The sequence below is a fragment of the Microtus oregoni genome, unplaced genomic scaffold (genome assembly GCF_018167655.1).
Source record: "Microtus oregoni isolate MIOR12 unplaced genomic scaffold, Mior012 000000F_ref0000247, whole genome shotgun sequence".
Classification (NCBI taxonomy): Eukaryota; Metazoa; Chordata; class Mammalia; order Rodentia; family Cricetidae; genus Microtus; species Microtus oregoni.
This window is the reverse complement of record NW_024543059.1, coordinates 67767840-67780838: the sequence shown is the minus strand read 5'-3', so window position 1 is coordinate 67780838 and position 12999 is coordinate 67767840. Positions and strand designations below refer to the sequence as shown.

Below are 12999 nucleotides of genomic sequence, written 5' to 3'. Positions count from 1 at the left end.
TTTTACAGAAGCTTCCGGTGGCAGTCAGCAGGTTGTTAAGGGCAACCACCCATTGAGGCAGCTATTTTGCCAGGTCATTCTATTCCAGGTGGCAAGTGAAGTCATGCTTGTCAAAAAGGCAGTCCAAGCAGCGCCTTAAATAAACCACAATGTACCAGTGTCTAACAGGCCTTTTCCATTTTATTCCTCTTTGAAAGCAATAAATGTTATAATAATAAAACTGGACATGTACAACAAAATCATGCACTTTTTACTTAGTAAACAGAACCAAAGAATATAAATAAACAAATTTTACAGAAAGTAAAAAGAATATTTAACACACGAAGAAAAACACTTTTTTGTAAGGAAACAAAATGGTACATCTCAAGGAGAGGCCATTGTTAACTCCTTATTTTGCAAACTTGACACAATACATTTTATCTTGACATTGCTTTAGTCCATATAACACAAACATAACAAATTAAATGTCCCTCCTTGCAGTAAGCATTCTACCACTGATCCACAACCCAACTCCAAAAAACCTGTTGGAAAAAATAATTTCTGAGTCTTAACTGTATAAACAACAGAAAAAAAAATTTAACAAGGTACTATGAATGAGAAATACCAAAAATATTGTGGGTATGTCCTTGAAGGCATTCCGGAGGTGAGAGAGCTGACCTAATGACAGGTTTACTTCATTTATTTCATCCAAATGGATCAGAATTTGAACAGATTACTAGGATGTGGCAGAATGTGCTGCCCACTGCCTCTGTGCTGCAAGAACAGAGTTCCCCCAGTTCTCCACCTGCTGGCTCATCACCCTTCTAACTTCTGTCCTTAAAGCCACATCAACAGTGATAATAGAAGTCAAGACCTATTCATGGCCTCTGAACACCAGTCTGTCATTGGGGATCCTAGTTTGCAACAGCTATGTAACAGAAGTTGTCTTTTAATAATCTTGGGGTGCTTTACATAGGGCTATTCTCATACAGCCTACCCCGGAAAGAGACGGGGGCACCCTTTATGGGAAGTCTCTAACTTAGTGCTTATAAGTGTGTTATTACATTTGTAATGATAACCATAAACTAAAAGTCACCCACTGCTCATCACCTTTCAATGTGCAGTTTCTTGCTGTTTAAAACATCCTCACTCCTTACTATATGTTAATTTACATTTATCTATCTAGTTACCCACAAGACATGTAGTTCTCACAGTTTATCATTAGAAGTAAAGGATCCACTGGATTCTTATTTTAAAAAAGCAATTACTGTGTGTGTTATGTGTGATGTGGGGATCACACATGCTGACATACATATAGAGGCCGAAGAGCATCTTTGTGGAGTTGGTTCTCTCCTTCCACCTCGATGTGAGTTTTAGGGATCCCTCTCAGGTTGTCAAACATGGCGTGGCACCAGTCTGATTTCTAAGCCTCTTAAAAGCAAAAAAAAAAAAAACAACAAAAAACAAAAAACAAAAACATGATGAACATTTTCTCATTTTTTGGAAATGTTTTTTAAATTTTTTTTCTTTTTTTTTTTTTTTTTGCATCATGTGCATGTCTGTGAGTATGTGTGCCTGAGCGCAGGTGCCCAAGGAGGCCAGGGGTATCCGATCCCTCTGAAGATGGAGAGATGGGTGTTTGCAAGCCATCTGATGTGGATCCTGGAAACTGAACTCAGGTTCTCTGCAAGAGCAGATGCACATTTAATGACTGAGCCACCTCTCCAGCCCTTCTTGAGGTTTTTGTATATAAACAAAACGAAAGCAGCCCCTCCTTTGAAAGTCCTTGGCATTTATTATCTTGCTTTTGCTTTCTTAAAGAGCCTGCGCTCCCAATGTATTGCCGCTTCCTTGCTGTTTAGAACACATCTGAAGCTTAGTTGTGCTGACCGTGACTTGGGGCAGGAAGCCAGGCAACTAAAGTCAACAAGCCTAAGCCACTGAGAGAGCAAACCAGCTCTTCATCTTGTGCTGTGTTCTGAGTGGCTCCACCTGGCAGTGGAGGTTAGGCAGTTTGCATCAGCGGGGTGCTGCTTCTGTGTTCTTGAGCAGATGGCCGGGTCCTGCCAGCTGTTTTCCGTGTATCAGCAAACAGCATCCAGCTCCAGACCACGGTCTGCTTTGTGTTTGTTTTTGTTTGAGGAACTCCCTTAATGACCTTTCCTCTGAAGCCTGCCACAGACCAGAGCACCTGGAACATTCCACCTTGCCCTTGAGCCAAGAAAAGCCAAGAAAGTTCTATTTGAAGATGAATGACCGAGTTCGGACAGTGTCCTCTCCTTGATCCAGCTGTTTTCTTATTTTTGACTGTAATAAAACATAGGTATAGTTATCATTGAGTCACTTGAGATACAGACGGAAACAGTAAGGAAGATATGCAGCTATAGATTACCCCTCTTAATTGTTTGTTTTTAATTCTCCCTCCAGACATCGTAGAATGGCTTTACAGTGTGTACACTCTGGGAGTTGATGTACCGCTTCCGGGAAAGCGTGATACAACACTGCTCAAACAAAAGAAAGATTCAGGTCTGCGTTTGTGGCCTTAGAAAGATAGTGGAGGGATGAAAACCAGCAGAAAAGGGCTGTTTTCTTAAAGCTCCAGTTGTTCAGGGAGAAGTTGGAAAGTGTGTATTTGAACTACTTTTTAATTTAAATTTTCTATAATAACCAGGTGTCACTAGGATAATAACAAAGTACATGGAATTAGAAATGGGTCATTTCAGCCCAGACTGGCCAAAACGAAGCTTTTCCCTGCTCAGAATCAGCACGGGAACAGTCTCAACATGAGCACCATATTATCTTGGATTTCAAACCAGAGACAAAACAAACCAAAAGACAAAGCAAAACAAGCAACCCAAAACACTTGGATGCTCAACAATGTTCACAGCATGCCCCCCTTTTGTTTTTTGTTGCTTTTTTTTAACCAGGGAGGACTGAGGACTGTTTTTATCATTGAGCCATAAGTTGGGCCTTAAGGATATCCATTTTCAGACACTGCCTATAGATACAAGTTACAATAATTACCCCCCACACACAAACAAACAAACACACACACGAGAGAGAGAGAGAGAGAGAGAGAGAGAGAGAGAGAGAGAGAGAAGGAAAATTGTGCTTTGCCTTTGAATACACCAAGGGTTTCAATTCAGTAATATGTAAAGGCTTGTTCCCAAGGGTGGTGGCATCGATCATTGATGTGATCAGGTCATTAAAAGAAGGGACTTACTAGGAGGTCTTTATGTTACTGGTACACTGCCGTTGGAGAGAGTTCTAGAAGTCTGAGCTTGACCCATACACTCTCAACCCTACTTGATTTCTGGCTTTCTGTTTGGAAGTGTGAGGTTTCCATCCCCCACATGTCCCTGTCTCTATGTTTCACCAAGAGGTCTTCCTCAGAAGCTAAGTGTGTGTTAAACCCTTGAACCTCAAACACTGTGAACCCTGGGTACTTCATAAGTAGCTTGCCTCAAGTATCTCATGAGAGAAACAAAAACCAGACTAATATATTACTTCTGTGGAATACTCCTTTTATACACTGAGAAAACCTGCCACTCGGATTGTTTCCTAAAGGGCTAAAAGGCCAATAGGTGTGCAGGTAGAGGCTAGGCAGGGAAGAAGGAGGCGGAACCACCAGCCAGATGCAGAGGAAGCAGATGAACATGCTCTACTGTGAAAAGGTACTGTCATGTGGTAGAGCCCAGACAAGAAATAGGAATTAATTTAAGAAGAAAGAGCTAGTTAGTAAGAAGTCTAAACTATCAGCTGAGCATTTATAATCAATAATGAGTCTCTGTATGATTATTTGGAAGCCAGGTGGTGGCACAGAGCTGACCGGTGGCCTCAATGAAAAATTCTGCCAACATACCACACTTACAGGAAATTTTAGAAAGCTTGTACTTGGCTATCAACTCTATAACGTACATGGTGAAAAGTATAAAGGCTGGCAAATTATCTTAACTGTCTTCCCCTTAGGGAAGTACACAGCAGGAAGATAAAACACCTTAGGTTCTTGATACACACAAGGTGCAGCTTATACTGGGAGCCAAATTCCTTCCCCAGCTCCCTCCTTGACAATTTAAAGGCTTTCCAAGTCAAGGTTCCTCTCTGAGACCCTCCCATCCCAATACTCTCTTCCAGACAAAATGGGGCTGGCCAACACGCCTTACACCTGACTGCCAGCAGCTGCAGCTAAGGTTGGCCTGAAACCCAAGCACAATGCCACCCTTCCTTCTCACATTTTCCACCCTTTAAGCACACGCAGATTATCCTGCAAGGTCACAGACAGACTCCCCATTGGTTCTAGGGCCTGCTCTGATGGCCGAAGTCTACCGGCAGTCACCAGCATGTTCGTTATCAAGACTAGACGTCGGGAGACTTATGCCACTCACCAGCTTCCATCGCAGTATTTTGATCCACTCATCAGCTTCAACTCCTGTCTTTGCACAGAGATAGAATGTCCTGAACGGAAACACCAAGCTGACGAAACAAAAGTGGGAATATGTGGTAGTCAGCATGGCTAGTTGTACAGACCCTGGTTCGACAGTGTGAGCTCCTTCCAAGGGAAGAAGAATGGATGAGGGCTCCCACGGTTATCATGGTGATTTTGAACAATTGGTGCATACCGAGCAATTTCTACCAGCAATGACAGAAATACCTAGGAAGCTTTAAGTTTCTATTATTACAGGTGAGGTTTATAGTCTCCCGAGAGACTTCAAAGAAGTGTATGCACACCCCCATCTTTTTTGCCGTCTATATCTTCTGTGGAAAACAAGTCTACTTAGCTGAGCCCCCAGGGGTCCAGAGCCTATGAATGGTTGAATGAGTTCTAGCTGTGTAGTTAGCTCACAGTCTAAACCTAGCCATCCTGCCTCTATGTTGAAGCCACTGTGTGCTCTGCAGCTGGAGGCACTGACATCAATGTCCTTGTGTTAGGTCCATGTCCCTCCCATCCAGACATGTACACATGGAGTTGACTTCTATTCCTTGGCTTAACAGACTTTTGGAAACATTTCCTTTATGAAAGCAACTTACCAGAAACAGTTTACTCTTTCCTGTGAGTAATCAAACTGAACGGCTGAGCACTCCGTTAGGTCTAGGATCCGAATTGGTTCTGGTGACTGGGGAAAAAGGGAAACCATAATAAACACACACGTGCGTCCATCACTTACCCTTTAACGAGGTTTCTGCTGTGTGAAAATCTCAATTTCCGTTCATGAAGATAACGGATGATTATAGCACAATTAATAAAAACCCAGAGACAGAAATTGGGGTTCAACCGGAAGGTCAGAAAAGCAAAATTGGCAGCCACTAGTTCTTACCTCTATTCTACCTCAGTCCAAAATGGTGATCCTGCCTCCAGGAATCTCAGAATGAGACTGAGCCTGAGAGCTGTTTCCTCCCATCTTATATTCTTCTCTAGTGCCGGGAGGGATTAAAGGCGTGCACCACTACCTCCTGGTTTCTGTGGTTAACTAGTGTGGCTACTGGGATTAAAGGTGTGTGCCACCACTGTCTGGTCTGTAAGGGTGATTAGTGCAGCTGTTTTACTCTCTGAATTTCAGGCAAGCACTATTTATTAAAATTCAAATGAAATGTCACTATAGATGATGGGAAGGCCTGGCAAAGGGAAGCACACCCCGGGATCTGGGAGCTAGCCTTTCACAGGCTAAGCAGTGGGAAGACGTTGTTGGGCTGCACAGGTAGCTCACTGTTTAAGAGGGTGACCTGCTCTTGCACCCACATCAGGTGGCTCAAAACTGCCTGTAACTCCAGCACCAAAGGGTGCCATGCCTCCAGCCTGGTACCAATACTCACGTGCACACACCCCAAAACAGATACATACTCACGCACATAACTTAAAACAGACCTACTTTAAAAAAGATGTTGCTTTTGACAATTTACATCAGACAGAGATAGATTTTCAACACATGGAAAGGAGTGGAATTTTCACCCATCTTTTTATAAACTTCTACTTTTACAGAAAATTTGTATACCAAAGCGAAGGGAGATCATCTTAAGGAGGCGTGACAAAATGGACCCGAGCAATGAATGTGTGTTTAATAAAAGGGGACACTGGTTCATAGGGACAGTTAATAAAGTATGGCAAGGGAGGGATCCATGGCCCCAAACAGAGGGAACCGTGCACTCCACAGTTTGCACTGACCCAAGAGGCAAACTGCTGTTCACAGACTCAGAGCAGATCAGGGATCAAGAGCCCACACCTTGGGCTCACGAGATGCTTGTGGCTAAAGATGCTTGTGATCAAATCAAACCCGACGACCAGCGTTTGATTCCCAGGAACCACATTTCTGAAGGAGAGAAACAACTCCTACAGCTTGTCTTCTGGCCTCCAAATAGACTTCCTGGCAAGTGTGCCCCACCCCCACCCCCATTACAAACAGATACACAGGGAAAAGAGCTCAGGTCTCTAAACTCTTCAGAGGATGCCGGGAACCTTACAGAACTGAAGTCTAAGGGGGAGCGGGGTGCTGTTGTCTTCCTCACCATTTGATCTTTGAAATATTTCAGCTCGTTCCTTTGCAAAGTGAACCATCTTGTTTTCCAGGTCTGAGGAGAAAAAAAAAATTAAGTTTTGGGTACAGAATATCTAAACTTGACAGTTTATTTTCATTTAAAAAGCATATGAATGATTAGATAAAATACGCCTAAATTATTTTCATGTACAAATTTTGAGAAAAGTTTCAAAATAGCTATAAAAATAATATGTTCTAAGATCACAATAGAAATAGCGCTGGTTTATTTAAATGAATAGATGCAACTGTTGTAGACATTCAAGGTGACTCGTAATGAGCTACTCAAGTTTCTATTTTATTAATACAATAATAAAAATACATATCAGTTTTGAGAACCTCCTGTGAGCTATATCCCCACATCAAAAATTTACAGATATATTCATGTATATTCTTGAAATTTTATTTATATATAATGTATATTGAGTAAAATATAACTAACACATATAAAGCATTACCATCTATCATTATTATCATCATCATTATTACTATTATTTCACAAATAAGCCAGTTGAGGTTTAGGAACCTCTAACCACATGACCCTCTGAATTTTACCTGAGGACTCGTGAACTGACAGCAAAAACTATAGCTTTTTCCTTCCTATGCCCTAACAAAGCTCTGATCCGTCTCAGCTGCCAATGTGCCCACTTAAAAGGGACAATAGAAGATTCAGGAATAAGCCATCCAGGCTAGACATGGTTGTACATGCCTGCAATCCTACCACGGAGGGCACTGAGGAGTAAGCCTGCATATCTGAGGTCCTCCTGGGCTGTGAGTGAGACCCACAGTGAGAACTGAACAGGAAACAAACAAATCAACAAGTAGGTTACGAATAGGACTGCTTCCCATCCTCGGGGAGCACGCAGCCCAGGGAGGACACGGAGGACTGTGTGGCCAGGAGAGAGCCAAGCAGCTGTTCCCAGGAAAAGGAGGGGTAAGGACTCTGACCCCTGAGATAGACAAGAGCCGACAGGGCACGAGATGACAGTGGCCACACACCGTGGCAACGGAAGAGAACTTAAAGGACAATTGCAGATAGGGGGCAGTCAGGCGACCTGGACGAGTAAAGACCTAAACTATGTTTACCTTGGCACGTTATAAGGTAACTTTCTTAAAGCACCAGTGAGGTATTTGGCCTACCTTTCAGTAAACATTGTATAAAAGTTTGGCTTTTTGTAAAACAAAAACAAAATACAAACAAACCCAAAAAGAGCAGAAATGTTCAAAAGTTAATTTATCCCATTTATTCTTAAGCCTTCCACTGAGCATGCTACATGGGGCTTCCTTTTTAATATGAACTGTAGGTTACTCTTACACGGGGCTTTGCCAGAGAACTTGAGTCAAGTCATTTTTCATTAAATGTAAGTGGCTTCTTAAAATAAGTTTATAATTTTCCTTTTTAAAAAAAATTCTGTCAGTGTCAAGAATTGAGCCTCTGGTTGCTGTCTTCCCTGTGGTGGCACGAGCAAACCACGCTCCCTTACCTTGACCAGGCCGCCCTGCTTGGTGAGGTAACCTTCTTTGGTGCCAAGCTGCAAAAGAAAAAGGCCGGAATGAAGTCCAGAACCGTCCCTCGTTTGGCCTTATGCTCCTGTCCTGTTTTATCTTGCAGAACTCGGGGTGAACTCATACTCGACAGAAGCACTTTGCCCCCCCCCCCCCCCCCCGCAACCCCCAGTTAAAGCTGATCTTTGGCTGGTCCCCTTTCATTCTTCAAACTCTCCCAGGTGCTGCAGGAGGCTGGCTCATCTGTTGGTGATTTGAAAACAGCCACATTGGGAGTATGGTGGGGCGGGGTGAAAAGGGAGGGGGAAGGGAGAAGGGGAGAGAACGTGAGGGAACTGGATGCTCAAGAAGGGAGAAGGACAGAGAGAGAAAGAAAGGAAAGAGATTGAGGGTGGCTTTAAAGGGATAGTGAGAAATAGAGCACTAGAGAAATGCCCAGGAATCCACAGGGATGACACCAGCTAAGACTCCGATCAATAGTAGGGAAGGTGCCTGAACTGGCCTTCTCCTGTAATCAGATTGAGGACTACATTGATTGTCATTATAGAAGCTTCGTCCAGCAACTGATGGAAGCAGATACAGAGATCCACAGCTAAGCACTGGGGCCAGCTATTGGAGACCAGCCCAAGAGAGGGAGGAGCGATAATATGAGCAAAGGGGTCAAGACCATGATGGTGATACCCACAGAAACAGCTGACCTGAGCTAGTGAGAGCTCACTGACACTGGACTGACAGCTGGGGACCCTGCACAGGACCAAACTAGGCCCTCTGAATGTGGGGGACAGTTGTGAGGCTTGGTTAGTCCGAGGGGCCATTGGCAGTGGGACCAGGATTTATCCCTAGTGCTTAACCTGGCATCTTGGAGTACATTCTCTTTGGAGGGATACCTTGTCAGCCTAGATATAGGGGGGAGGGCCTTGGTCTTGCCTCAAAGTGAAGTGTCAGACTTTGTTGACTCCCCATGGAAGCGTTAACCCTTTCTGAGGAGTGGAGGGAGTGGAAATAGACATAACTCTGTAAAATGAGAAAAGATTGTATTAGAAAAATTCTTTTTTCTTTTTTCTTTTTCTGAGACAGGGTTTCTCAGTAGCTATGGAGCTAGTCCTGGAACTTGCTCTGTAGACCAGGCTGGCCTCGAACTCACAGAGATCCGCCTGCCTTTGCCTCTGCCTTCCAAATGCTGGTATTAAAGGTGTGCATCGCCACCTCCTGGCTAAAAAAAAAAAAATCTTAATGAAAACAAAAACTTCCACAGGTGGTGTTTGTTAGTGCACATTGTGAACAACAGCAGCTTGTGATGTCACAGGGAACCCTAGTCTATAAGCGCTCATATGTAATGGGTGCTCGGCACCCATTGGCCTTCAGCCCCTGTACCTGTCAGCTCTGCACTCTTGGGTTCACAAACCATAGATTGAAACATTTGAAAAAGTCATTAGTCTGTACTGAACATGTATATATCCTTTTTCTTATCGTCTCCTAAACAGTCTTTTAACCATTTGCCTGGCGTTTATATTATGTTGGTGTGATAAGTCTGATTTTACGTGCGTGGGAAGATGTGGATAGTGTAGGCAAGCACCGTGCCTTGTATACAAGGCTCTTGGACACTCGAAGACACTGGCACCCGTGTGGGGCCTTGGGAATCCTGACTGACACTGTGAGATCACTACAGTCGGGACAGCATATTAAGAAAAGTAAAAGGATTCCTTTATTTCAGGGCCGGGTTTTTTAAAGCTTTAAGAGAGAACTAAGAAGCAGCATTATCAATATTGGTCTTATTCCGTAGTCTTCTTTCTCCTACATGCTCTTCTCCACTCCAAAGCCGTCTCAGGAGAATCACATCCCACGGGGAAGATATTTAGAAGTGCCAATGTATTTATGCCTCATCTATTCAAGACGGGATTTGAAATACAAATGTATCACTGATTTTAATCTATGCTTCACTAGTTCAAAGGTAACAGCAGTACTTAGTACCTATGAATTATGGAATGGTAGGGAAATCTACACAGGCCAGGGCCCTAAAATGAAGACCTTCACATTCCTGTAGCCTTCCGAACAGACTGAATTCCTGGAAGGTTATTTTGTTCTAATGTGTTCCCCTAACGTATCTTTATAGAGAAGAAAACAAGTAAGAATTGGGAAATGATGCTGTTGATGGCAAGGTTCTTTTTATGGGAGTTTCCAGAGTGTCCTTTCCTGAGGTGAATTCTTCCTACCAAAGAGAAAGAGGAACCCCCAAAGTTCCAAGAACCAGAGATGAGAAATAGCCCAGAGCCGCTTCTGACCACAGGAAGGTGAAGATGAACTTCCTATATGTGCTTTTCAACGGTGCTGATCAATACAGCTGAGGCTGACGTCACATAACCACTGTGATTTATTCTGACGTTAAAACTAAACTAAGGGGCTGGAGAGATGGATCAGTGGTTACAAGAACTTGGTCTTCCAGAGGACTGGGTTCAAGTCCCAGCACCAACAAAGTAATTCACAACCACTTGTAACTCCAGTTCAAGGGGAACCCAGGGCCTTTTGGACCTCTGGGGGCACGAGGCAAGAAGCATGTGGAGCGCAGACATACATGCAGGGAAAACATGCACAGCATACACTTCATTTTTTTAAAAATTTAAATTTAAAATTAAAAGAAAAAATTAAACTGGCTTAAGTATTAAGAAAACTTTTAAAAATTATCATTTTGGGTCGTTACAGGTAATAGGGAGATAAAATGATTAAGGGTAAAATGTTTGGTAAAGGGTCCTGATAGGATTAGCCACTGAATTCAAGCTAAGGGATCATGATTCTCAACGTTACCTCTGTCTAATGTATTAAGCCGAGTATTTTCTGTGGTGTTGGCAGGTGAAATGCTGAAGATGGAAGGGTCGGGAATACAATTTGATAGAGTCTCCAGATAGAAGAACTGAAAGAATCGTACGGCAAACCCTTAACCACGCTATGCTCTGTAGCCGGGGAGATGTTTGAAACAGCTCCAGGTTAGGAACAGCCTAGATGCTCTGCGCTAAAGGACTAGCCAAGCTGCCTCCCTCACTGAGGGCCATGAGCATCCAAAGTCCTCAGGGGGGATGAGTGTGGGGACATTCGGGCACCTTGGCACAGAGCCAAGCAGAGAACAGGGAGAACTCATGCGGATGGCGATGCCATGGGAGCAGCAGCTTGGTGTGTACACTGAAGCTGGGCCGGGTGAGGATTTCTTTCCAAACAGGTGGCGGTGGGCAACCAGTGCGGTCTCACAGAGAACGCGGTAAAGCAGCCATCTGCACTGAGAGCGCAGTGGCAGAGGCCTGGAACTGAGGGGGAGGCGAGCAGGAAGTCTGAGTAGGGGCATGGGCAGCAGCAGACTGCTTACAACTCTCTTGATCAGCAAATTCCTGATAATGGGATCTGTATTCCTCCTGTGGGAGAAGGGTGTCACAGACATGCAAAGGGGAAAATCTAGAATGAGCCTTGTGGTTTGGGTAAAATTTTCAGTCAGTGCTGTGTATCCATGGAGGGAAGAATAGATGGACTGATGGACCAATAGACAGATAGAATAGCCATCAAGGCATAGGTACACATGCTGACACGTATCTTTTCCTTATCCCCGAGTAGGTAGGAAAGTGACATTTCAATCAAACAGGTACACGTGGCTTAGACACAAAGTTGTAAAGTATCACTTTAAAAGACAAAGAAGAACAGGTATTTTTTTTTTAAAGAAAAATAGTTGATTCTAGATATGAGCACAAGGAAAGCATTGTCAAGTCTGGGGCACCTTGCTAAAACGTTAGGAGGCCATAGACACAGAAGCCGTCTTGAAAGGGCTCTTACTTACCAAATACCACACAATTTTGGAAAGATCAAAATAAATTGGGATGGTCAGGATTTTAATCCATCGATACACAAAACACTGGATAAAGAGAGAAATGGAGAGCTTTCCCTATGGCAGCCTGGCAGGCAGTAAACATAACGAACCAAGAGCATCCGAGCTCACCACTCTCAGTAACCGGAGCTGTGGTTAAGGAAGCCAATAAACACCAACAGATGGACCGAATTTTAGCATGGAAAAGAGTGTGCATATTCATCCCCAGTAGCTTTCCTGGAATTTTTATTAATGACAAAAAAACAATAAAGTGCTTCTAAAGCAAAGAAAGCTGGCGATACCTCTCACGTGATCAAACCTGTTCTCATGGGAGAAACTGTAAATCTGGTGGGTCTGAGGACGCAGGAGGGGCACTACAGTCCTTGTCTCCCGTGGTAGTCTCTACCAAGCCACATACCCCAACCTAATCACGACTTAATGAGAACAAGCCAACATGGGAAATAGTTCACAAGAGGATTGGCCTTTAATTTTCATATGTGAGAGTGGGGGAGACTCAAGGAAAAACAGGAGTTCAGACATGAAGGATGCTCAAGAGACAAGAAGGATGCTCAAGAGACAGGAGCCACAAAACTGAGGACAGGATCTTTGTGCTCTAAAGGACTGCCTTGGGAAGCAAACACCACTGAGATCTGTGGATACAAATATGTGAAACTGTGGTATAGCAACTTCCTAATTTGGATGGTTGTGTGTGGTCATGTAAGCAAGGGTCTTTGTTTGTAGGAAATGCACACTGAAGTGTTCAAAATGATCAGGCATCCTATAAGCAATGTATTCTTAAATGACTAAGGAAAAAAAACAAAGCTTTTTGACTGTTCTTTCAGTTGTTCTGTAAATTTGAAATTGTTTCAGATTTTAAAATGCCACGAAAAAAAAAAGCCCAACAGAATGACTGTTCTAAGTAAACTGATATACTCAATAGTAAAATACTTAATTGTATTTTAGGAAACAATATAATGTATGGAAGATTTTCACAAGGTATAGTTAAATATACGTAACTCTGTAGTGAAGAACCTAAACGCGTGCACACACCACACCCACACACGAGGGATACACGTGGACACATCCAGTCTATCATCAGGTTGTCTTATACCTTCACAACATCTTTATACCTTCACAACATCT

General features: G+C 43.3%; 1 protein-coding gene across 1 annotated transcript in view; it reads right to left on the bottom strand.

The window, feature by feature from the left end:
* Positions 1-1565: 1565 nt before the first annotated feature.
* Dapp1 (dual adaptor of phosphotyrosine and 3-phosphoinositides 1) overlaps positions 1566-12999 on the bottom strand; it is a 50120-nt gene continuing 38686 nt past the window's right edge. Inside the window, exons 5-9 of the mRNA XM_041656138.1 lie at positions 7991-8038; positions 6481-6543; positions 5008-5093; positions 4365-4452; positions 1566-2286 (exon numbers count right to left, since the gene is read on the bottom strand). Coding sequence (XP_041512072.1) covers positions 2218-2286; positions 4365-4452; positions 5008-5093; positions 6481-6543; positions 7991-8038 — 354 coding nt within the window. The 3' untranslated portion in view covers positions 1566-2217. The remainder of the gene's footprint in view (positions 2287-4364; positions 4453-5007; positions 5094-6480; positions 6544-7990; positions 8039-12999) is intronic.